Source organism: Apteryx rowi, unplaced genomic scaffold (genome assembly GCF_003343035.1).
Source record: "Apteryx rowi isolate R43461 unplaced genomic scaffold, aptRow1 scaffold_14, whole genome shotgun sequence".
NCBI lineage: Eukaryota > Metazoa > Chordata > Aves > Apterygiformes > Apterygidae > Apteryx > Apteryx rowi.
The window spans coordinates 427,563-453,674 of record NW_020447641.1 but is presented as its reverse complement, the minus strand read 5'-3'; the positions used below and the strand labels follow the sequence as shown (position 1 = coordinate 453,674).

The 26,112-nt window shown below is 35.6% G+C and overlaps 1 protein-coding gene across 5 annotated transcripts; it reads left to right on the top strand.

Moving 5' to 3' along the window:
- The first annotated feature begins 455 nt into the window (after positions 1-455).
- Positions 456-25,320, top strand: SNX7 (sorting nexin 7). Of its 5 annotated transcripts, XR_003252164.1 has the most exons (9): positions 473-651; positions 2,542-2,652; positions 3,057-3,221; positions 4,185-4,386; positions 6,201-6,400; positions 9,834-9,920; positions 17,045-17,197; positions 19,571-19,766; positions 19,860-19,876. XR_003252164.1 is itself a non-coding variant. In XM_026057671.1 (8 exons), the coding sequence occupies exons 1-8, from the start codon at positions 508-510 to the stop codon at positions 24,994-24,996; spliced, it is 1,143 nt and encodes a 380-aa protein (XP_025913456.1). In that variant the 5' UTR covers positions 456-507; the 3' UTR covers positions 24,997-25,320. The 5 variants fall into 5 exon arrangements, 4 of the variants coding, with proteins under 4 accessions (XP_025913456.1, XP_025913453.1, XP_025913454.1 ...); XM_026057671.1 differs by lacking the exons at positions 19,571-19,766; positions 19,860-19,876 and adding an exon at positions 24,916-25,320 and having other exon boundaries at positions 456-651; XM_026057668.1 differs by lacking the exon at positions 19,571-19,766 and having other exon boundaries at positions 19,860-20,944.
- Positions 25,321-26,112: the final 792 nt, after the last annotated feature.

Here is a 26,112-nt window from a genome sequence, read left to right as displayed (position 1 = left end):
TTCAAACCAATTCCAGTAAAAATTTTGAAATAGGTTTTGTTATTTTTTTTTAAATCATCATTTTTTATCCACCCCGTTCAGGTTACTAGAGATAATTCAAGCTTAGTAAGTCCTGAGTAACTTGCTTCTAACAATTGTAAGAAAGCTGGTAAGTATCCTACACGGTTACTGGGACCTGGGATTCATAACTAGTTTTAGCATTCATAGGCAAGTTTCCTTTCTAGGTCTGCATAACACTCTTCTCAAACGGTAGCATTTTGCTCTTTCATCAGTAATAGAATAGATCTCATTTCTTATATGCTCACTGAAGCACATACTGAAAAGGATAATAGATTTGCAATTTGCAAATGCTCATCTGCCCTTTGTTTTATCTGTTTATTTAAAAACTTGCCATTTTAGCATCTGAGACGTGCGTGTGTGTGTGTGTAAATATGTATTGATGAGGATGTTCTCGTGTCTTATCTGTAGGATGCATCACTGGCTGAGGCAAACTCATTCAGTCCTTCAATGCCAACATCCCCCTCATCTATGATAAACCAGTATAAATTTGAAGATGAATCAGAATTAAGAGATCTCTTCATTACAGTCGATGATCCTGAAAGCCACATTACAGCCATTGAAACATTTATTACGTACAGAGTAGTCACAAAGGTAAGCTTCTATTGCTGGTCTTAATGGCTTACGTTAATAACAGTGGTAGTATTTTCTTTTCTTTATTGCAACCTTAAAGCATTTTGACTCTTCTTGTGGATCATTCTCTGACATCTTAACTCAGATTTCAAAATTATACTCTGATTCTGCTATGAGTTAGAGACCAGTAAAGCTCTATGAAACTGTGGGGTAGATTCTGAAAGCAAATCCAGCATGGTAAGTCTACACGCATACATATTCAGGGCTTTTATGCTGAGAAAATAGATAATTAATATTCCTTCACTGCAAAATCAGTTTTACATGAAAATAGCATTTTCTACTGTGATCTCTGATAGGAATATGAAACAGCAGAAAGACTGATTCAGTTTGAAGACACTATATCACACCAAGTATTCGTGACTTTTGGATCAGTTGCAGGGTAGTGATCTTTTTCCTTGCCTAAATGTTACCTGCTCCAAAGCCTTTCGATTCCCTTCTCTTGCAATTACAACGTCCACTTTCACGTGAAAGTTTGTTTCCTGTTTACAGTTGCATATTATTTCTGGGGAAGCTGCAGCAATTCTCAAATGAAAAGGTAATATTAGGAATCAAATTAGTGTATTTTTAGCTGTCCTGAATGCAAATTATTCGCTAGGAATAAGGAATAAAGTCAGCATTATGAGATCAGCCAGCTCTTTTGGGATTACCAGCAAGTTTTCTGCAGGCTGCATTTTGAGAATCGCTGTGTTAATTTATTTTACTTTGAGTTCTTTCTAAAAGATTCATTTATAACCAAGTTTTCAAATGGGAATTATTCATCTTTAAATAAGAGAAGATATAAATTTCTCATAAAATATTTATAAGAATGGGAAGAGAGCTATCTTTGTTAGGTTGCTAGCAATAATTTTCACTTTATGCATGTTTATGTAGAAGAGAGAATGTTTTTTCTTCAGGCAAGTATTGAAGGGCTGTAGGTGGATTTCTTTTGCTTTTTTAACTATTCTGTCCTTTCTTATCACATTTAATTTGTAGTGCTGGTTGATGATGATAAAGTAATAGCATTCCTCCCACATACATTGAGAAATTTTTATTCAGCCTTCAAAAATGATTAGATTACAAAAGTATGTTTGAGTTTTTTAGAATTTACTTGCATCACATTATAAGTCTCTGTGCAACAATGAATGCTAAACAGACATTAATGAAAACATGGGCTCTTTTCTACATTGATTCCAGAAGATAGGGCAGTGATAAAATAAGTCTCATGGTTTGGCAATTTTTCAACACTGTAATAAGCATTTTTTTTCTAAGCATTAAAGGTTTATTGGCAAGTTTGAGCAAGGAGTACAAAACTAGAATTGATGATGGAATGTAGAATCAATTAAACAGTGCAATTTTATTTCTGTGATATGCTAAAGTTTTCATGTTTTGAATGTGGGGATTGTTGACTAACAGCAGCTGGGTCCAAGGACATATGTCAGCTATTTTTAATTTTTTCAGAATGCTAAGAAATAGACTTTCCTCATTCTTAGATTTTTAATTACTTTAAAAGAAGAGCCTTAAAAGTAATGAACATAAGCATGGTTGCTGAGAGGGAAATGCTTCATTAGAATAATGTTGGAAATCTTTTGGAAACACTGTAGTAGGCTAATCGTTACAAGTCATTCTATTTGCAGTTTAGTACTTGCTTTTTTTTATACAATAGAAACTTGATTTCTTGGTAGAATAGGATGTGTTTTATCTCTTACAATAGTTGATTGCACTTTAGAAATAAACAGCAACCAGCTAGCATGGGCAAAATAAAACCATGTATGTATTTCCTTCAAGTTCTCCATTTTCTTTAAAAAAAAAGCTATATTGTTCTTTTTTTCTAGTATTCTAATATTCTGGTCCTGTTTTTTCTATGGTTTTCAGACATCTCGCTCTGAATTTGACTCCAGTGAATATGAAGTTCGAAGACGGTATCAAGATTTCCTTTGGTTGAAGAGCAAACTGGAAGAAGCACATCCGACATTGATTATTCCTGTTCGTTTGCTAAAACTCATGTTATTTTTATTTGTTTATAAGATGGGTCCAGTTTTATACAGGGATATTTGAAATCCTTCTTGAGTTTCTGAAGTCTCACAAACATTAGCCTACTTTCATTAGCTTCATATGTATGTGATAAATAAAAATCCCTTGGGGTATTTCTCATATCTTCCAGTTATTGTAATTTATTTCACCCTTTGTTAGTTTTAGTTGTATTCTGCTGCACTATCTGCTACAAGAACCAGTTTATACCACTGTTGAATATGTTAATTTTATAACAATCTGTTTTTACATGGTGGATTTTGCAAGGCGTACCTATGTATTTTAGTAAGTAGAAGAACTTTTGTAATACCCCTGATATTATGCAGAGTTATGCAATGTATTCTTTGTTTTTTCCTTAGCCATTGCCTGAAAAATTCATAATGAAAGGAATGGTGGAACGATTTAGTGAAGAATTCATTGAGACTCGAAGAAAAGCTTTACATAAATTTTTGAACCGTATTGCTGATCATCCAACTCTAACTTTTAATGAAGACTTCAAAATTTTTCTTACTGCGCAGGCTTGGGTAAATTGATTTTATTTTTATTTACAGTTATAGGAAACCATGTCTTGTCTTAGCAGAGTAAACCAGGAGTCTCTCTAGTTCAGTATACAACAGTCTCCAACCATGGCTTGCTACAAAAGTGTCAAAAGAAGGCATGAAGCTTAGGGAATATTATTCCCCCAAGATAACTTTGTCTGTGGTGTGTTTGGTAATAATCATGTGTATTGCCATAAAGATTGCTGAACCTTCCAAAGCAGTTTTGTTGCTGCATATTGGTTTTCTGTGGCAAATTTGTGCTATTTTAACTCTTCAGGCTTTTTGTTATACATATAAGCTTCCAAGATTATATGAAAAGTAATATTTTAGGTGAATTATTGTTTTGGCATAGCGCTTTTTCCCGTTTTTTTTTTTTTTTTTTTTTTAAGATATACTAATCTCATAAAAGAAATATACAGCCCTTGAATTTCCTACTGTATTTTTGCAAGATGTGTCCAGTTGAATATTAGAGTTCCGTACTCAGAAAGCCTGCCTCTGGAATTCAGCAAAGGTTATTCCAGCAATGCATATAAATAGTTACAAAAAAATAGATGGATTACTTCTTCCAATGGGAATATTTTTTGTTTTTCTGAATGACTTCTTTCTGCAATCATTACCTCTATTTTTCTGCTCAAAAGGCTAAATTGCAGACCAGCTAACACCCTAAAGAATGAAAGGGTAAACATTTTCTGCCATCTTTAATCATTGTTTTTGAGAGCACGATACACAGCATGCTTATGTTTGTCCAGAGAAGCTTAACTAATAAATACACATTACCATTATGGTACTGAGACTGGTCTAATAATTTTGAAGTAAGCTTTACATCTGATTTCTTTTTTCACCGAGGTTTATGTATTTAGTTTTGTTAAAAAAAGCTTTAAATAGCAAATTATTTTTAGAGAATTTAAAAATGTTCATGAAGGTAAACACAGCATATTTTGGTTTTAGGAACTTTCATCACACAAGAAGCAGGGTCCTGGTTTGCTGAGCAGAATGGGACAAACCGTAAGAGCTGTAGCATCCTCAGTAAGAGGAGGAGTTAAAAATCGACCTGAAATGTTTACAGAAGTGAATGATTACATGGAAACATTTAGTCAGAAAATAAATGTATTGGACAAAATAGCTCATAGAATTTACAAGGAAGAAAGGGGTAAGTAGCAAACAACAAACATCATTTTTATCTATTTAAGAAATAAATATATTGAAAGACTGAGTTGGTCTGAAAAATAAATTTATTTTCATTGTGCCAGACAAAATACTAGTTTCCAGCAAGCCGAGAAAAAGAGAGATTTGTGTTTATTTTAATGGTCATCCTTTTGGCATACATTCAAATTAGCTTGAATAACCTGTTAATAACTTGTTTAGCATATCATTAAACTAATTGATGAGGAAATTAGAAAGAAGAAAACACAACAAGTCCAGCCAGCTTTTTACTGTGCTTAATGGAGAACTACATGACACTTTGTTTTGTACTTTCAGTGGAATGTAAATAGTTACAGTTTTATATGCTGTATCATACTGGCATAATGCTGTCCAGATTCCAGATCCCCAAGTCTCTCTTTTTTGGTTTGATTCTGCAGCTTTGTTTCTCTATTGACAAAGCAGAATTTTTTTTAAAAATTAAAAGCTTTACTGTTGTCCATAATTCTGTCATGGGAAACTGCCTGGTAGAGTTTTCCTTGATTAAGAAAGATGACTTCCTAAGTTCAAATTTTTGCTTAACAGTAACACCTACTTGGCACTCTGAATTATTTAATTTCTGAGACTGACCCTGATCTCAGACTAGCCCTGTTCATTAGAATTTCCACTGGTCAGTACTTGAGGGATTTTACTTGTGTATAAAATATAATCTGAAGAGCTACACTGTGTTACATAATAACTGAGACCTTATGCTTTACTGTGCAGTACCATATCTCAGTGTGTCCTGACTATGTTGGAGGGGTTTTATGTAAGGAGAATACATGTACTGAAAAGCATTCCTTTTGACATAGCTCGCTTCAATGGAAATAGCTGGCTGAGATCCTTAGTTTCAAGGCATCAATGCCAAAATATTTGTTGCAAAACCTTATGAATTTTGACATGTTCCCAAGTGCTGCTGGATAGTTCTTCTTTCTAGATTTTCCAAATAGTAATCTGCAGAACACTTGTGGTGTGCAGAGCAGCACTGTTGTGGATGTGACGTGTTGAGAGCTGTGATTCAGGAGATATTCCTGCTAGTAATAGCTCAACATAGGGTTTTAATTACATCTTCCATGCGGGTTTTTTGTCCAGCTGATTTCAAAGTAAACATTACATTCTTCATGGCATACAGCCATATATGCTTTGCATCTTTTGTTGGACATTTCTTCATTATAAATTCAGTTGTGATGAAATTGTGGTTTCAATACATGAGCAAATCGTTCATGGTACCCTCCTGTAAATATGCAGACTTCTGGTCTTATCTAGCCATGCCCAAGTTTAGTGCTACCAAGGGCACAATAAACTCTGGGCCTTAATCTTTCTGATTTGCCACAACAGGCATGCTTACAGATTATCACTGGGGCTAGAGACATAAGAGAAATAATTCCTAGAATATCCATATATTTAGATTAATAAAAAATACTAGAAGACTGCCTATTGCCCAGGGCTGCTATAGCCTGTGTCCATCTACGTGATGATAACATGACAGCATTCAGATCTTGGATGATCTAAATACAACCCATCAGGTCTACATGAATATATGTGTCCTTTAAAAATGACTTGAGGTTTTTTGCTGATAGATTTCTGGGAATTGCTTAGTTACAATAACTTCATTTATTAATTCATAATAATGAGCTGCAGTTTACTTATCTTTGTCATTTGAGCAAATTTAAACTTTAGCCTCAGTCACTTGCTTTGTTCACAATAAATATGAGGTTGCAATTAGTATCACTTAGACAACTATTAATGAACAAAAGACTAATATGTGTGTATGTTCCTGTTAAGAGTATTTTAATGAAATGAAGGAATATGGCCCCATCCACACACTTTGGTCAGCATCAGAAGAAGATATAGCAGACTCCCTAAAAGGTGTTGCCAGCTGCATTGACAAGTSTTGCAAGGCTACAGAGAAACGAATGGCAGGGCTCTCGGAAAATCTGCTGCCAATTATACATGAATATGTTCTCTACAGTGAAATACTGATGGTAAGGTTTCCTTAAGGATTGCTTATGGCAATATATGAAGTTTGGTTTAGTCCAGTGTCATACCTGAGAGAGTTTGCAACTGATGAAAATGATTTTGCAGTCACTCCATTAACTATTCCTCCTAAACTTGTAGAGCATAGGATAGATGTCCATTAGCAGAGAATCCGGTTTGTCTTGCTTTCCTTGTCAATCAGGCAAGAGGCATCCTCTTTCAGATGAGAAGAGCTTGATAGTTTTTATTTTTGTTCTGGTAACTCCTGTTCTATTTTTTTATGGCAGGCAGCCCTTAGTAGCTGTGCTAAAGAGTGTCTGGTTTTTGTCATCTTAAGAGAGCTCTGTATTCTAGCAGACAGGTTCAAGGAACAGCAGCCTAGAAAGACCTGACACTGGTGAAATATGAACTTATCTAGAAATAGATCGTTTTGAAAAAAAGAGGGGGAGAGATTTTTCCCTTCCTAGGATATATTTGTAAACTTTGTTTTCTTTTTCCAGAACAGAAGGGAACTTCCATTCCCTACATCATTATATAAGCACATTTTGGTGTTTGCCATAAGCTGATATATACCCTCAATTCCATTAGTACATATTTTTCTTACACTAGTAGAAAATGTAAAAAATCTGACTACAGAACTGAAAGAGAAACTCTGTCCTGGTTGATAATCAACACAACCAAATACCTGACTTCAGCATGTCATAATCGCACTCTGCTGCCTTCAGAAAGCAGAAGAGGTATACAAACCCCTCTTCATTTTGGATGTGAGATCCCAGTGCAAGCTGAAACAAGTCTCTCTCTTGGGAAGCCACCTCATACTGAAATGGTTTCTAAGTGGGAGCTGATGGTGTACTGCAAGCCACGTGTAGTACAAGACACAAGTTAACAGGACCTTTGCTGGCACTATACAAGGAAGTGCAGAGCATTACCAATTTCTTAAGCAAAGCTCAGGTACAAAAAGGATAAGAACTGCTGCTGCAGTGACTACTCTCCTTAAAACGAGCTTTGCTGAAAAAGGGACCATACAAAATGTCCTATATCTCTCATTCTTTCAAGTTCTCAGGCCTCATTCCTTAAGTCCACATGTAGGTATTACTTTGCTTAAAGGAATGAAGAGGTTAGAGTTGTAGCAAATTGCAGGTCTGCCTCTCTCCCACTTCCAGTGTTATTTTTCAGAAACTCCAAGCCTGTTACTCGTGAGCTGTCCCAGATCTTCACATTATTTTAGAGATGTTGCCTGCCCATTGCCTTCTTGTCTGCAGTGTGGCTCACCCTTTTACAGGTGTTCTTATTTGTCCGTAGCATAGAGAGGTTTCTTTGGACAAACCGCAGAATGATTACCTGGCTCTTAATGAACACTTTTCAATTGCTGATGCCCTTTTTATTTTTTCCTCTGGGCACAAGGTTCTTGAGGCAGTATTTCCAATGCAGCATTGGGCTGCTACAAGGTCCTGACCAGAAGAAAACCTTCCTCCACTACCTCATTTCTGTTCTACAGTTGTTTCTTTTCTTTCATTCACCATGGATTTTTCGCACAACTTATTTCCCTCTCGCAGTTTGGAGAGCTGACTACTAGTTGTTGTAAAAATACAGTAGTGGAAGTCACACACTAGTAAACCCTGCTTTCTGAGGGGTGTTTAACCCTTCATCACAGATACCTTCCTGTGCTGCTGCCAAGATAATGCACAAATGTACAGATGAAGGTTTATCCAGTAAAACGAGTTAATCCTTGTATTTTTCAGTGTTGGGAGTTCAGCCTTAAACTGAGGAAAGGGATGAACTGATAGCTAAAATATTTACATCTGGACTGGCTCCTTCCTAACTGACTCACAGGGAGTGTAACTCCCTATACTAATCTGCCTCAGAGTACAAGAAATCACAGTAAATATTATATTAAATATTATACCCAAAATTGTAAACCTATAATAATGTTTAAAAATTTTTCCTCTTTTTTCCGTAAAAAGTCAGCACATGCTTATAGTTGTTACACATCAGTAATAAAATCATTCTTTTTATCTTGTAATATGATATCTTGTATTATCTTGTATTTATGATAAAAGTTGGCACGTAGTCAATAAAATAGTTTTAAAAGAGGCAAAAGAAATAATAGTGAAAAAGCAAAAAGCATTTCTAATATGAAGGAAAGCTATTCCAGACCTATTTGTTTTGCTTCTATGCTTACAGCTAAACATTTTCTGTATTTATTTAAACAGACAATATTCTCAGCTATTGAATGGTAAAGCTAGGGGTGTTAGTATTGCTGATGTATTACTCAGAATTGTCCAAAGTCAGGTTTACCAAATTTTTCTAGTGAGTACCTGTTCAAAAAGAAATATTGAAAAAATATTTGAGAATTAGCCTCCTAAATTATTCTATTGTGGTTGTTAAAGTGCCAAGATTTCAGAGTTAACTCTGTCAAAAAAGACAGCTAGAGAAACTAGAGCTGCTTGTGCCCTGCGCTGTTTCAACTTGCCCTATTCTAGAAGTAAATAGTGAAAATCTCTTCAGTATATGCAGAAGAAGCAGTCAAACCAGTTGTGGCAAGGTAATGTAAAAGTTTTGAGATTTGTAATGATATATTTCCTGCTTCTGATTATTTTTTTAAAAGGACTAATGCATTGCAACCTTTCTGTGAGATAAGCACACTGGATTTTACAGATGAGGAAACTAAGGCAAAGGGAAGTTTAAATGACTTCCTCAAGGTCACAGACCAAATGAGCATCAGAAATGGAAATTTAATCTGTACCACCATTCCTGTTTTGTAGTCTAACAAGTAACATTTCCTCCCCTTCTTAATTATTTTTTGACAATATGCTAAAAGTCCAATAGCTGATAATGGAGTATTAGAGGAGGAAATAATTACATATACTGAAAATAAGTACATATATCAATATTAGCACATCTATCATTTTTTATTTTAAATTTATCTGATTTTACTGAACTACCTTTGGCACTTACAAAATGATATTGATAGCTTAAAGTTACAATTTCAGTAATATCTGGTATACTATTTTTAATTATTTATTCTTCTTTATATTGTAGCATTTACTCAAATAAGATACTTTCATTCACAAGAATTCATAAACTCATGTTGCTGTTTTAAAATATGAATATATCATAGATTGATTTGATATTAAGTTAACTACTGTTACAGTTTTTCTCACACAATTGTCAATGACGCTGTGTATGGCAATTTCTTGTAGCATTGATTTTAGATTTATTAAGATCCTTGAAAAAACACATAAAAAATACAAGTAATTAAAAAATAATTCTTCACTAAATGGTGTTAGAATTGTTTTTGAGGAATGAACCTGTATCATGCTAAGATTCTTAAATCTTGTCATTCTGTGGTCTAGCTTAATTAAATATCCCAGTTGCATGATGGGTTTCTGAAAAGACAGCTAAAATTGGTTTACTTCCTTCTTTTTTTTCTATATTAAGGGTGTTTTGAAAAGAAGAGACCAAATTCAAGGCGAGCTCGATTCCAAAGTTGATGCTTTAGCCAATAAAAAGGCAGAAAAGGATCTGGTGAGTACGTCAGTCTGTCTAAGTAGCTGCAATATTCTAGGCCTTATTCTAACTAGAAGAGATGAAGGCTCTGATGAAAGCATGGGCTGTGAAGCGCCGCTTTGTGACTCTGCGGTGTCTATATGCTTCTCATACGTTGAAAGTTTGGTCTTGCAGCTGTGCACACTAGGCAAAGGCAATCATGAGAAAAATGCAAAACTTAAGTAGATAGGCGGGTGTAGCAAAGGACTGGTGATAGCACAGTCTCATGTATAATGTTTTGTCAACACAGACAGTACAGCAGCTTATTTTTAACATTTCTGTTTTACTTCCACACTGGGCATTAAAAGAAGGTGAGACTTGCTGCAGTGATCTTGTAACTGCTGCTCTGTTGGTTTAGGAAAGAGGAGGGAGGCAGAATGAGCAAAGCTGTTCATTACACATATTTAAAATAAAAAGTTCTCGATTCTATTCTTCCAGTTTTCTGTCCTATCTAGTTGAACCCTGGAATTTTTTTTTTTAAGTTTTACTTACAATATGATACCTTCATTCTAGTGAGGTCAGACTGTAACTGTGATAGCCCATGGAGTCATCCTCAAAGCCGTCATCAGAGCTCAGTGAGTGGATGAGTTTGCATTGCCTCAGTAGCTGACCTGACTGCTGGAGCAGCCAGCTGGGTCCTTGCCTCTGCCGAGTTGTGTGCAACCGCAGCCACATGAGCTCAAGACAGTTTTTTCCACACAACCCTGCTACGTCCCGTGCAACTTCTTAAAAATATAGTGGAGAATAGAGCGGGCATTTCTTAAATATTTGATTGTTTAACTCTACAGCCCAAATAATGTTCTTTTAGCCCAGTGTTAAAACGCAGAGAGGTTGCACCTGCAGTTGTGAAAGACAGGGTAGATACAGGCAAGATCTGCAAACCTGACATGTGGGGAGGGTCACTATGCCTGACCAGCACGGAGAAGGGAGGCTGCGGGAGTAATGAGGACTTTCACAGTTTCCCTGGCCCAGGGTTGCAGGGATGTTCAGAGGCATCACTGGAAGGAGTCAGAGAGATCTCAGGTCATGGGCTGCCAGGAAAACCACATCCACTCTTTGCAACCAGAAGTATGAGTTTGTAGGGAATGTTAAACAAAAATAGATACATTTTCTGTTTGAAATAAATTAACATTTTAGGTAACACTAATATCACTTTGTAAAAGTAAGCACAGACCAATTTCTAGCAAATTTTACTTAAATAATTATCTTTTCAGCCTATCTATAAGAGCAGTGTACGTACTGGTTAATTAATTGCTATGTGAGGTCTCACACTGGCTATATCATAGGTAAGATCTATTAGTTGCATTACACTTGGAAACAAAGTATATAGTTAAGAACTTATTTTGGCAGAAAGGAAGGTTCTAGGTCATCACTGAAGTTATTTGTACACAGCTAGTTATATGAACTTTTCAATGTTGCATCCCTTTTTATCAGTGCTTCCCATTTGTAGGTTGGCAGCCTGCTAAAAAACAGTTGAATTTGCACAGAGGGGTTCAATGATGAATTGCAATCTCATACAACTTTTATAGTATGTCTTATTGCTATCCATCTTCGGTAAAGGAACATTGCCTGATGGGACATGTTCTTTTAAGAATAGATTTTTGTAATAATCTGATGCAGTCCTCAAGCACAGTGCATCACTGTTTCCTCGAATTTATTTTCTTGAACTAATACAGGCAAAAAGGAATAATTTTCTTTCTTTCACTGTTTCTGTGTTTCCTAGTCCTAGTTGTGGTAAAAGCCTTTGAACAATATGTGATTACCCAGGTGTTCAGGTCTTTGATTTATCTTTTCAACCCCCCTATTTCTTACTCATTTCACAAAAAAATCCTGCTGATCTTGTATCTCTTTGTTTTCTCATGAGAGCACCAAAATAGATGTCTGCCAGTCTAATCTGATCATAGAATCCTGTGTTCTGTAACTGAGTGGAAGTTGTATTCTGAAGACTTTCTTCTTAATTAGAAGCTGAAAGCTTTTTTATCAATGAAAATGCTGGCCACTGATAATGGTGCACTGCCTATTTATGGAACCTGCAACCAAACTAAAATAATAGCAACAATTTATAATTAGCAGGAAGACTAACACAGCTTCATTCTTGAAAACTATTTTAAAAAATCAGTATTATGATTCTTGGAATAAATATAGGTAGATTTTCTAATGAATGTATGTTATTTTTTGAACAGTTTAATTTATTTGACAATAGGTAGGTGCAGCTTTACCAACTAATGATTATTATGGTAACTAAAAACCTTTCTCTGACATGGGTATTTATATATAGTTGGTCTAACCACTCTGTGATAAATGAAACTAATGCAGCATGTACTAAAAATTAAAATGCTTTTTATTGTAAATCTTTTTTCCGCCCAGCTTCTGTTTCATATCTAAAGCTTTAGGGATTTGTAGACTTATTTATCGCTACAGCAAGCAGCACTTTTGAGGAGTTATAGATATGTTTTTCTGGGATTTTATATTCATTTTTCTTTGAAGGAACAAGACTTGAACTTGTTCCATTCATATCAACTACTGGTTTTTCTTTACTTCTCTGATAGTCTATGGAGAATTGATTTCAAAATGATGTCACTCATAGATAGGATTGCAAACATACCAAATTAAAACATTATATAAAACATTACATCAAATCAAAACATTAAATTCATTAATGATGTATGCATAATAATGATTCTTATAATTAAGATGCAGTTTTGTAATTTCTAGTAAAGATTTATCCAAATTTAGATTGACTTATTTTCCTTGAAGAGTAAGAAAGAGATAAGTCTGGAATTGGAGATTTACTGCAGGTTAGTGTAAGTAAGTGGAGCAGAGGTACTTCTTACGCATAATATTTATAACACTCTGTTCGGGTAACCTTTGACTGTTTTTTAACTATGTTTTTTACTGTGTTTTGATGTTTATTATGTGTTGAAATATTTTGCTGAGGTTTCTAACCAGACTGATTCCAGAATAAAAGGAGGTCTTAAAAAACAAAAAGCCTGAAAACGCAGGTCCTGTTATTGGAATTTGTATCAAACACTGAGTTTGAACTCTCTTTGCACATTTTTAATTCTAAGCAGATCTCATGTAGCATCTAATCATCTCAGCATAGATGTCAGATTGAACTTGTCAATGCAATCTAATAGCCAAAAATTCTGCTGACAATGAGTGGCATGAACTCTAATCTTATTTGAAGAACATTTCCACCATAGATAAGGGATCTCAGACTGTGATTAGAGCTGATAAAAGGCTGTAAGATCTTTAGTATAGGTCACAGCAAACATTAAGTGATTTAACAAACAGGAAGTTATACAGCAGGAGAATACAAGACATTCCCAAGGTCAGTGCAGCTGGAATAGACTGGAATCACAACTTAAACCTCATGAGATATCAAGTTCTCTGGCTGAGAAAAGCAGTTTTCTTGAGCTGTGTTTCTCCCTCTTGGTATCTAGAACAGATGTTTGTGGTGATTTTAAAAAGCCCCAAATCTGCCTCCCTCTCCAGATTTTAGACCTTAAAGGCGGCAGTTATTTAGGGTATGGAAGGTTTGAAGAATGTGATTCTGGATGCAGGCTCTGCAAGCAGTATTTGGGAGGGCTTTAGTGTCCTCCTGCTTATCTAGACCTTTGTTTCCTCTGGAGTTCTAGCTGTAGAGATGTTGGAATTTGTGGCTGCATTGCTCATCACTGCAGCGATGCTCTGTTCTGAAGGAATAAACAGTAATGCTAATGCAACCCTCAGTGGTTTTGGGTTTTTAACAATTTTCATACTGCTAACTAGTGCTAACAGTAATTCTGACAAAAGGTTGGTATAATGTACTCTGACAGAACCAGATAAACATTAAATGCTAACTTAAGAATTCCAGTATCCAGACTTGGAACTGAATAATGAAGAGATGAAGGGCTGAAACTGTCACATTCTGAATATATCTTACATTTTAACACCAGACTGAAAAGAGTGAGTATCACCAAACTGCAGGATTAATTCATGTACAAGATAGAAATTCATGCTATTTTGCTAAATAAAATACTGTAAACCACTTGTTGCTTACTGGGTAATTTGGCTTACGGGGTAGGTCTCACTGTTCACCTTTGGATAGCATTCTACCCTAGCAGTGTCTAGCTCATGCAATCCTGTCCAGTGGTATGATGTCTGTTTAGTATTCTGCTGTCCTGCTGTGGTGATCACTGATGTAAGATTTAAGATATCAGACTACCTACCTCAGTGAAATCAAACACAGAAAATGGATTCAGAATCAAATTTAATCTGCAGGATAGGTTATCACAATTTATGCTGGAAATCAGGAATACACTAGGTAGATATTTTAGTTTAGAGACCAAGCCTTTCTTCATTGGTTTCTGCTATCATGGCAGCTGAAGAGGATAGTATTTATGTTTCTTTTCAGGTGTGAAAAAGCAGATCTTAAACGTCTGTATTTGAGATGATAAATTGTAGCATAATGCTGTCTTCAGACCTCAGGTCCCAGTCCTTGCCTTGACTGAACAAGCAGTTTCCTTTAGACTTAGAGGATGATGTTTAAACTGCATAAGCCAGACAGACTTGTAGAACATAGTATGCCTCTCCAGACCACATTGTGACAATACAGCGGAAGAAATTTGTAGTTCCTAGAAATGAAGCAAGGCAAAACCAAATTGTAAGATAAATCCCTTAAGATATCCAGAATGCGATAACGGAGTGCTGCTGCAGCCAGGATTTCTAAGTCAGAGAAGTTCTTTAAGTTTTTAGCCTAGCTCATTCTAATATAAGGACTTTTTCTTGCAAAATCAGAAAATGGATTCAACTGTCTTTCCTAATCTAAAACATCTAAAAATATGCAGTATTTTCAGTGTTCTGTGTGCATTCATTTTTAGTGTTTGAAGGAAAGGCAATTAATTTACTTGGGACATGCCCAAGATAGCTAATCCTGTTGCCTTTTATTTCTTTAAATGTAATTTCCCCATTTTTAAACTTTAAAATAACCTTTCATATTGAATACAGTGCTGGTTGTTGATGAAATTGCCCTTGTCCATAGTTTGATTACAGGTCTGGCTATATAATTGAACTTGGGCTTTCCAATAAAGTAGAAATAATATTTTTGCATTTGGTTCTTGATTAATATCCAGTATTTCAGGAATGTAAAAATCTGGGAAGGAAAATCAGCATAGAAATCAAGTCTAACTAAAAAAGTTCATTCCATCGCTGTATCTTGGAATGTGGAAAAACCTCCATTCAGATGAAAATTCTTTCCATTTCACTAGCTAAAGAGTTTTTGGCCACTTTTAGAGCCAAGGGATTATCCCACTTGAGTCAGGATTCATTCTTTCTATTTGTTCTTGGAAGAGTCATTTTCAGCAAGAAAAGTACCCACTGTTTTGGTGTTCCCCCCTTTGTAGGTGGACATATCTTGATGGATCCCAAATGGTGGAGTCCCAAAATCTTGTACTTTTCGAGTGATGCTGGTGACCATTGGTACAGGCCTTGTTTTTATGGCTTTGCCTCACATAAATTTTACAAGGGCTGAAGCAAGAAGAGGGGCCATTAGTGCACTGGTGGATAAAGTCTATTGGCAACAATAGACTGTGCTACATTGTTGTAGCCCAAAGAATCAGTGACATTTTATGCTGAGATTATATGGGATGTGAACAGGATTTCTGCAAAGCCATACATAGTGGAAATGTGTACAAGAGTGGATTGTTTGGTTAAACCATATGTGTCTCTGCTTGGGTACAGGGTCATGCAAGAAATGTTCATGCGCTGTCTGCCTCCATTGATACCTGGGTGAATGTTAAGAGGGTGGGCTCCAGTTCTGTAACCATCCCAGGCAGTGCTGCTTCGTTCGTTCCTGATGTCTGCAGCACTTGCAGCTGTTGCGTTGGAAACTCTCCTCCCTGCCTGGTTCAGGCTAGAGGCTACATGCCTTGACTTTCCACATTCTGCTCTCAGTATTGGTATTTCTGCATTCTGTGAATAGCCTAAGAGTTCCTTGAAAAACCTGTAAAAAATTTGGAAGTTCATACCAATGAAGGCACCACATCTGCAGAGATCATGAGGAGCTATCTAACTTTACAGGAGTGTTGTATGAGGAAAAAAACAATTTGCCTGAGAGCAAAATCCACGTAAGAGGAGAGTGTAATGGGACCTGAGTTGCAATGGAAATAATCTGAGCAGATAAACTTTTTGTCCTTGATGGTCTATATTGGTGGTATTTCTGCCTGGCTTCCATAGCGAAGGCTGGTCACAGATAGTTACAGGGCAGTCCCAGAACATTAACTGGCACCATAGCTGCAGGTTTGCCTCGTTTTGTGATTGCCTGCTAGCCAGAACTGACATAGCTGATTAGTAAATGACAATAGGTACAAAATTATTGGGAGGACTAGAAGACTCATCAAAGAGAGGCCTTCTATCCACTTAATGTTTCCTTTCCCATTAACTCAGAAGTCACTTTGGGCACGTACAGTAATAAGATGAAAGTAATGTCTGCAGTGTAGCCCAGGAGGTTTTTGAACCTGGATCCCTGTGAAAGAGTTCCTTTTCTGCAGAAGTCCTTTGTTTTAATTTCTTTCTTTACTGCTGTATTTCTGTCTCTCTCACATGGTCACATGGCGGTTAGTTCCACAATAAAAGATTACAAGGCGATAGGCAGGAAATCATACAGCTTATGTTTATGATTTCTTTTGTCTTCCTCCCATTCTGATTTTTCTTGAGATTATCAAGGTTCTGTCAGAGTTTTTTTCAGCTTTTCTGGATGAATTCCAAAATGTGTAGTTGATTCTGCTTCAGTATAGCCTTCTGTACTTTCCTTTTTAGGTGAAGTCACTGTCAAGTACTTGTGAAGAGGTGCCAGCATCCATAACTTCTCAGTCAACAGGAATATCTTCAGCAACAGTTAATTCTGCTCTGGAATTTGTGCTATTAATATTCCAGAAATTGTACTGAGCTACTCAGTAGGAATAAAATTCAAAATTTATCCCCAGAGAATGATCTTCTGTGCTAAGTTTAATGTCAACCTTTGTTCTGCAGTTCTGTTCATCTTGCACAACAATCACTTGGTGTCAATCACTTTTGAAATGGTGACTTTACTAATTTTTGTAATGCTTGCGATTCATCTTTAGATCACAGAAGAAATTGGGAAACTTGAAGACAAAGTAGAATGTGCCAATAATGCTCTGAAGGCTGATTGGGACAGATGGAAGCAAAACATGCAGTATGATATGAGATCAGCATTCACAAATGTGGCTGAGAATAATCTCCGTTATTATGAAGAGGTAAAACACACTCTTATCAATGTTATTATTTCACTGATTATTTCAGTGGAGAAGTCAATGGATTGTATATAAAGAGAAACTTCTGCATTTTAGTTCAAACCTATGTTAACTTCAGGATCAGTTTTTGTGGAAAGAGGGAGTCAATTATCCTTAGTTTGATGTGTTTTAAACAAAATCTATTTTATTTGAGCCCCAGTTGTTGATCCTGAATTCATTATCGACAGAGGGCAGTGTTGTTTTACTAGGCACAGGAATCTGGAACATATTTTTTGGTTCAATGATGTCAGCTGCTATATTTCAGTTTGGAAACCTTTTGCTGTAACTGCACAAAGAAGCCCTCTGGAAAGCTCAAACTTGCATAAATGATTTTGCATGAGGAAAAAAATTAAATATGATTCCTTTTCAAAGAGCACATTCAGAAAATTCTCAGTGTTGTTATTTCTCTGCTAAGGAATTGTCTTTCATGAAATAATCAGATTACTAGGATAAAACTGTAACAATACAATTTTGAGGAGTCTATGTGAAAAGCTTATTGCACATTTTTTAAAAATATACAAATGCTGCAAGTATATACAATTAATAAATTGAATCTTTTTATAATTGAAACTTCCTACTTTGGAAAAAAAGAAAAATGGTTAAAATTAAATTTTATTTTCAACTCAAATACCATGTCTAATATTTTTGGTAAGAATTCCCTTTTACAAGAATGTATACTTAGAACCTTGAAAGCATATAACAAAATATGTTAAGCATTTTGTGAAGTTTCTTCATGGGGAATATTGTTCCTTGGAGGGCACATTTTGAAAATAACCCAGATGTCTTGAATTTTTTTAAGGAACTTCTCTTTAAGAACTTCTCTTTATAGTGGAAAAAAACAGGAGTACAATAAGCCTTCTATTAATCATAGAACAGTATTTTTCACATATATATGTTATTTCAATCTGTAACTTCCAGTCCTGTATTCTGAACATTTGTGGCTTGCCCGTTAGCTGATGACAGTGTCCTGATTTTACAAATCATTTTCTTAGAACTTAATTAAAAAGACAGAGCTCTTGATCATCAAGTCTAATTAATTAACATACAGTCTGTGAGATGCATGGACATTGACAATCTGTTGTTAGATGTAAAGATGAAAATATTTTCTGAAATCAGGCAGCAAACTTTTGGCATCCTCTCACATCTTCTTCAGTTATTGATGATTTCTAACTTCTACATCAGGAATAGGCATGTTAAATCAATATTGGAATATATTGGAATATTTTTTTCATGAATGATTAATTAAATTAAAGCACAAAATCCTTCGATTCTCTTTCCCGTCTAGAAATGCTTTTTGTTCAATTAGAATTTTAATCCAGAACACCAAAGCTCATGATAAACAAGAAATTACGATCATAAGTCACAAACTGCAAAAAATGATTCAATTACTGCTGTAACCACAAATGGTTCTTCTTAAATAGTCACTGAAATATTGGACAAATTGATCTATACTAAGCCATTATTCTTTGATGATGTTTTTCTTGAATATTGACATCTGAAAAAAATGTTTTTGCTGTCATATCTTGATAGATCTAGATTTTGGAAAAATACCTTATCTTACTGGATTTTTTTGAGACCTGCAGTTAAAGCTGATGGTTAATTATTGGAGGAGTGATTGCTGACAGGGGCCCTTATATTACAAACTAGAGGTGTTATGCTTCTGAAAACAGCAGAAAAAGAAGCACTGCCCAACTGCTTTAGCTGTTTGGAAGTAAAAATTCAGGAAGAGAATCTCAGTAACCGGAGAATCAGAACACCATTTTTTACTTTTAGTAGAAAACAAAATCCTACTTTATTTTTAAAGAAAGTAGTTTGAATTTCACTCTTTTTTACTGATGCAAAAGCACAGTGCCTATTGCGCTACTTCATTTACAGTGTTTTTCACCTGCTTAGTCATTACTGCATCATTACCTTTCTCTCACATGTCCGAAGTTAAATTACTCTTTCATGCTTTTGATGCACCATTTGATGCTTACAAGCCTACTCTTGCTTTAACATCCTTCATTTTATTTCCTGCATTTTTTTCCCTACTAACCCATTCACACAAGGAGACCTGGATTTCAAAGCACGTTCTGTCCATGCTCCCGGGCACCACAGATGCCATTGATATGGTTCAATTGATGAGCTCTTCTGTCTGTCTGTCTGTCTCTGAAGAGTCATCTCCTGCTTTCTGACTCAGTCACTAGACCTGCTTATCCTTCTTTCCACAGCTTTTTTTCCCCCAGTTAAACTCCTGTTCATGTCTCTTCACCTGCGGTGTCTCCTTCCCTTCTCTATGATAGTGCTTCTCTGTGTTCCTCATTATTGCCCAGTCTTGCTGACTTCTTCATTTCCCAGGCACACAACCTAACCAGGAACCATTCCTGCTAATGGCCATGCTCTGCATCCCCTAAACTTCTGAGAACTATAGAGCAATGGGAGACAGACATGTTTTCTGGTGGCTTTTGCATTAGAGAATCCAGTCCTTCAAAATCGTACAGTTTGTATAAAATGAAAGCTGAGCTGATCAAGTACAACAAAGCAGTGTGTCAAGGTACACTAGAATTTCTAAAATGTTATTTCTTCTTTGTTAAAATACGGGGAAAGAGTATGACCTTATACTTGTTCAGATTTTTCCTTAATTTAGTTGCCTAAGGATTCTGCTGTCAACTTGTCAAGCATCGCTTAGCTAGCATAAAAGAGTGTGTCTCCCCTAAGCTGAACTAATGTTCACGTTATATCAAGTGCTACTTTAAAGCATTACTTGGAATTACATTTCTCTGCATGCAGTAACTCAAAGTAAGTAGAGATATTTCAGTGGCTTTCCAGTTTATTGACTGTTTATAGTTAATGTAATTGAACAAGAGATATTTCTTTGTTTCTACAGCTGTGGAATCACCAATCTCCTTGTGTCTCTCAATGTTCCTGTAACGGAGACACTAAGTAATGCTCAGTATTGTAAATTTACAGGGTGCTCCTATACAGACCCATGAGAGTGAAATCTTTCCTGTGATAATGTGCAAGCTATGTAATAAAACATTTAAATATGATGTCATTTAGTAGCCAAGTATTACCATGACTGACCAATCACTTGCTGTTGCTATAGTAGATCTCAAGAGTCCATAAAGTCTACATTTCAGAAGAGCTGAATACATGCTTAAGTCTCTCTATATTCCATAAAGGCTTAAAGCCAATAATTTATTATATCACTAAAGATTGTAAGTGCATTGCTAAAATAGGGAGGATTTTCTTAAATAATGTGAAAAGATTTTAATTAAAAAAAAATCAGAACTTTACTCCTGTTTCCAAAGTATGTTAAATAACATCCATTTGTTTGCCTTATTCACAGACAAAAGTTCTTGAATGAAGTACGTGTTAACGCCATACTGATTATTTTATTCCTTTTTCCCTGTGCCTTAGGTGTGATACTGTTGTCTGAAGTAGCACACCTCTTAGTTCAGAACAGATGATATCTTCTAAACAGCTGAAATCACAAACTGTCCACAGGGTGGAGTTTACAGCTGAGAAAGAGTTGATTATGGCCAGAAGTATTTTCATTAAGTTAGATATAGATATTCTGCAGAGGCCTAAAGATACATCATTAATAAAAATAAAACAAGATACAAAGTCATTATTCAACATTGTTGTTGTTGTTGTTATTGTTATTATTATTATTATATAGCTAGCATGCCTGCCTACTACATGGTACAAGTTAGCAAAAGCAATCCAGAAAGGTTGAACTGTGGCTTCAAAGACCTGTAGTGATTAAACATTTACTAAATTTTTCCTTTTATTTTTCTCTTATGCTTACTACAGTCTGTAGGATATTTAAAACATTAAAGAAAAAGAAACACATTCATTTTCCCAGCAGATGAAAGAGCCTTGTTAACCCATTCTATTCATAAAAAAAAAAAAAGCCTGAATAAAGGGCTAGATTTTGCAGCATGATCTAAAGAAAAATTATACGTTGTAAATCCAGAGACAGCAAATATACCAGAGTTTGGTTTCCCACTGCTCATGAGGCACTCCAGTAAATGCAGGAAGAATTTTTTTCTAATGTTGAATGACAAGGAATATTTAATTAGATTTGGCATTGAAAGAAAATATTTTTTCTTCTGCATGAATGAGCCTTTGTTTTAAAGTGTAGCCTCTAATTTTATTTTTCTCATGTCAAACTAATCCTGTTAAACCTTTGCAGCTTAGTCAGATGCAAAGCTAAGTTATCTTTGATAGCGTAGTGAGGTTCTTATTGGTGTTGACACTGCTTACTCTTTTCAGAAAATGTAAATGATTTCCTGATTTTTTTTCAGGAAATCAGTTTTTGTTTCAAAGATGATTTGGTTTATTTCTGGAACTTACATTGTTGTACAGGCTTAAATTGATCCAAAAAATCATTCATTAGGTCAAAAAGATACTCCTTCCCCATTACTGTAACTTCTCTCTAACTCCCAAATCCTTATGTACCTCTCTATCTAGCATAAGCTGTAGAAAAATAATTGAGATTTGTTGTTTGCCCTAGAGGCCTCTGTAGTGATGCATTTAACTAGTCATTTGGTTGCATAGCAAAGTTAGCTGCTCATGCATGTTGATCACATCCTACCTTCGCAATGCCTTGGAATTTAGCTAACAAACTTCATGCAATTTTCGAAAGTTCCCATGTGACTGAACCAGTCTGTCTCTGTGAATGTGGTTTCAAAGCCAGGATCCATCTTTAAACCCTCAAGCATTTCAATCACAGAAATTTTTTTAAATACATTTTAAGATGACTTTTTTATAGTGGGAATCAGTTTTTTTCTATTTCTTTGCACTCTATTTTTTGTTTCCTTGCACCCACAAACTACAAAACTGTTTTGTTTCTCTCTCTCACACGCACAGAAGACTTCATCTTCAGATTTTACTCTAGGAAATATCACCATAAACTGTGTTTTTAAGAAAAGGTATCAACCATGGAAAACAGGGGACTGGAATAGAAACAAACATGGCATGTGACACACTGTTTCTGTTATCATCCCTACTGCGCATTCTATTTTTATATCTCCTTTTTAGTTAGATATGCAGTTGTACTATGTGAAAACCTCTTCACTGTTATTTCAAAAAATGATGTTGCAACCTGCAGCAGTAATCAGACTATTTTAGGTAAAGTAGCCTTATTTAAGTTCTTGCTATTTCATTTTGTGTATTTACATTTTTTAATGTCTTATACAAGACCTTTACAAGTAACTAGATTATGAACTTTAACTACTATGCGTGCACATTTAATTTCCTGGACTTGGGTTGTTTTTTTTTTTCCTGTCCATCTCCTTTGTTCAAGCTGGCTGCTCCTCTATTTAGATTTCCTTTTTCACCTGCCCAGAAAAACTACGTAAAATCATTCTGTAATAATGGTAAAGTATACATCACTAAAAAAGTGTTGTTTATGCAGTTCATGCTGCACAATATAAAAAGCTAGAGCCTGAGGCACAGACACCTAGTTTTGTATTGGTATGGTTAATTATAAAACTTGTCAACTGTAGCAGCGCTGTGATATCTGACAGCGAAATAAGCCATCATAGCTCTTACATTTTGGAAAGCATGTTTTGCTTATAGAAATTAGAATAAATTAAAAATTGAATAACTTGTGTAACTGAAAAAAACTCTCTTTGTCTGGAAAGACTTCAGGAGATTGTATCTAACCAGATAAGCAATATATTGTGAATTCATTTTAAAATGCACATTTTGGCTTAGTGCTGCAGTGATAACACAGAGCCATTCTTATATTCCAGCCAGTGCTGATATATATTTTAATTCACATTACTGAAATTAGAGGATGAAAAACATGGAGTTACATGGGATAAATTAAACTGTGGTTCATAAAAAACATCATTCAATGCCAACAAAAGACTGTTTAAGAAACAGTGATCGTTTCTTGTCCAACACCTAGAAAAAGTCCAGGAAAGCAGATGTGCCTTGCAGCTTTCCAGGACAGCAATCCAGTTTGGGCTCTAGCAAACAGAAATCTCAGAGTTGAGAGCCACAGTGAAAACACATTGCTAGCAGCCACCTCAAAGACATTTTAAAACCAAGATGCCACCCTCCAGCTCAAGCATCTTAGACTCAGCTGCCACACTGTCACATGAGGTGGGGGAGAGTCTCTCTAATGACCAAACCTTAAAGGCTCTAAACAAGGTCAGAAAGACCTTTTAAGCCAGAAATCAGTTTGCAACATGCTGTCCTGTTTTGTTACACTAATTTTATGGTCATCCTTGGTTCTGCATCCTTCTGTCATCATGGATTTCCCCAGCCCTTGTCAAACTGTGTATTTCCTTTGTTATGTTCTTTGAGCTTCTACATAAACATTATTTGTGACCATCAGATCCTCCCACTTGTCTGTTTTCATGTAAATATGCAATAATACCAGGACCTAAACTCTTTAATATAAAATTAAATCCACATTGGCTGAGTTTTGATGGCATTCACTAGAAGTGTGTCTAACAAGACAGTTAGGTGGCTGTAAGTTCAAGCAGCATGAATGCTAGGATATTTTTCGTGTCTCCTAAGCAATGACAGATGGATCCTATATATTTCATTTTACCTGGGCATAGCAAATTACTGTAGCTTGAATAGCTTATGGTGAAAGTTTTCGCTTGGAAAATGATGCCATGTTCAGGACTACTGAATTGATTCAAAATTTGAATAAATGGAGTATGCTGTCCAGGGTTTAATGTCAGAAAAGATATTTCCTGGGAATTTTCAAAAGACTTATTTATTATGAATATTTCAGATTCTACATGAAAAGACTGTGTACAGTAAGTAGTAAATAAGCTATATTGTCAATAGCAATAGGTATGAGAGTTTATTGTAACGTTCCCATTCCAAGTTTTTTTTCAATATCATCAACAATAATAAAATTATTGCAAGAGTTTGGCTGCAGTTTTAATGACAGACTTTAAAAAGTGGAAACGTGGTACTAGGGGTAACAAGCAGCAGCACACCCACCAGTTACCCGTGATAGGCTCGTCATGACTCTCAACACTAATCTATGATTTATAATGGTTTGCAAAGCTGCTGGCACTCATTTAAGCCAAAATGAACCAAAGTCATTTGGGGATTTTTTAATTTTACTGTCTGCAGTGCTGGTGCTTCAAATCAAAAAATAGTTTGTACAATTACAAATATACTTTTCCATGAGGAGAGGAACACATTTGTCCTGAGGATGCCATTTTCACCCTCCCTTTCTGATCCCATTTCTTTCTCATTACTCAGGGGAAAAAAGAATTGTGTGTGTGTTTAGAAACAAACTGTTCTAATTTAACTGGAAAGAATATTGGGTATAGAATAGGAATCCACAGAGATTACAAAGTAGCGGTTTCTGACAGCATGCCTTCTATTTGGAAGAGATCTTTGCCTGTAACTAAAGGGAGAGATTAAAGAAGAGCATAATTAATGTTAGCATCTTCCATGCTAACACGTACAATTATGATGCTCACACTGTGCGCTTGTCATTATGTAAAAGTGACCTTTACAGCTCACTCAGCATGTTGGCTAACATTTTGCATATCACTGAGCTGCCTAGGAAACCGTATTTAGCTCTTACCATAGTCCCACAAAAGCAGCTTGTGACAATGCATATGTATTCTGCTAATTTTTTTCTTCTCTTTCTCCTTGGGTACCAGTTTTACAGAAATCCATCTGCTATATTCATATGTATCTGGTTCTTTTTTAAGTGCCTTGCTACATGGGAGTCCTTCCTAACATCTCAAACAGCGGCTCTTCATGTGGAAGAAGATTCTGAAGATAGGCCTTGAGTAATCTCTCTGACTGATCTACCTTTGCCCTGCAGTTTATCCCAACCAAAGAAGTGCTCTTTATATGAGATCAGATACATTATTAAATATAACTGTTAAAAATCAGTGACACGCAGAAAACCAGCTTATTGAAAACTCAGGTATTCTAGTGTCCTGAAATACTTCTTGAATCATGCTATATATTGCTTTATATTGCTCAGTTGTGACTTTACATATTTTTATGCAAGTGTTTGCATACAAATGTTTTCATAAATATTGCATAATTTGGATATAAAATATTTTAAATATGTAAAAAAAGCTCAATTTTAATAAAAAGTTTAATAAGAAAACTCTGTCTTCATTCTATTTCCTAGTCTTTAAGAAATATTTTGTTATTTTAGTTTGCTTGTTATATTTCCATGTTGAATAAAACCTGTATTTGTAAAAAACCTGTATTTGTAAAACTATATAGCATAGTCTTCAAGGAGCTCTTTGAGGATTAGTTTAATAGATCATGCTAGTCTCTCAGTGACAAAGTGGTATGGAAAGATGCTGAACCTGTTCTGTGAAGATAAGACCCTGTTAAAGCACTGTTAATTCAATTTCCTGAGCAGTGAACTAGATGGTGGTCAAAAATTGTACAATTTATTTATTATCTGTTTGCAGTATTTGCCTGTCTACAAAAAATCTTTTATCTGGCCTTTTGCTTAAGGACAAAGAGAAAATACCAGAAAACTGACAGTTTGTGAAACAAACTGTTTCTGCAATAATGTACTGCTAGTTGCAACACTGATCCTGCCAGCACCAGAACTTCCCTTTGGAGCTAGCAAGATTGAGGCTGATGACCTGTTACTCCCTTAGCTGACCTTCCTATTATCCTTAACTTCTTTCCTCTGGATAGCTGGTGTGGAAGAGAAAGGAAAAAAAGAAAGGAATAAAGAGTGTTGCATGAAAATGGTTAGCCAACTCATTCATGCAATATGCTTTAAAGTCTTCCAGTCAGTGAATTATTGTACCAAGAGGGGGCTCTGTCTGCACCTGTAATGCCGGTAGTTGTTCTCCCTGGTAATTATGGTCTGAGCAAGCCTAACTGAATTTGAAACGGTGAGATGCAGGAATCAGAGGGGGACAATCAGA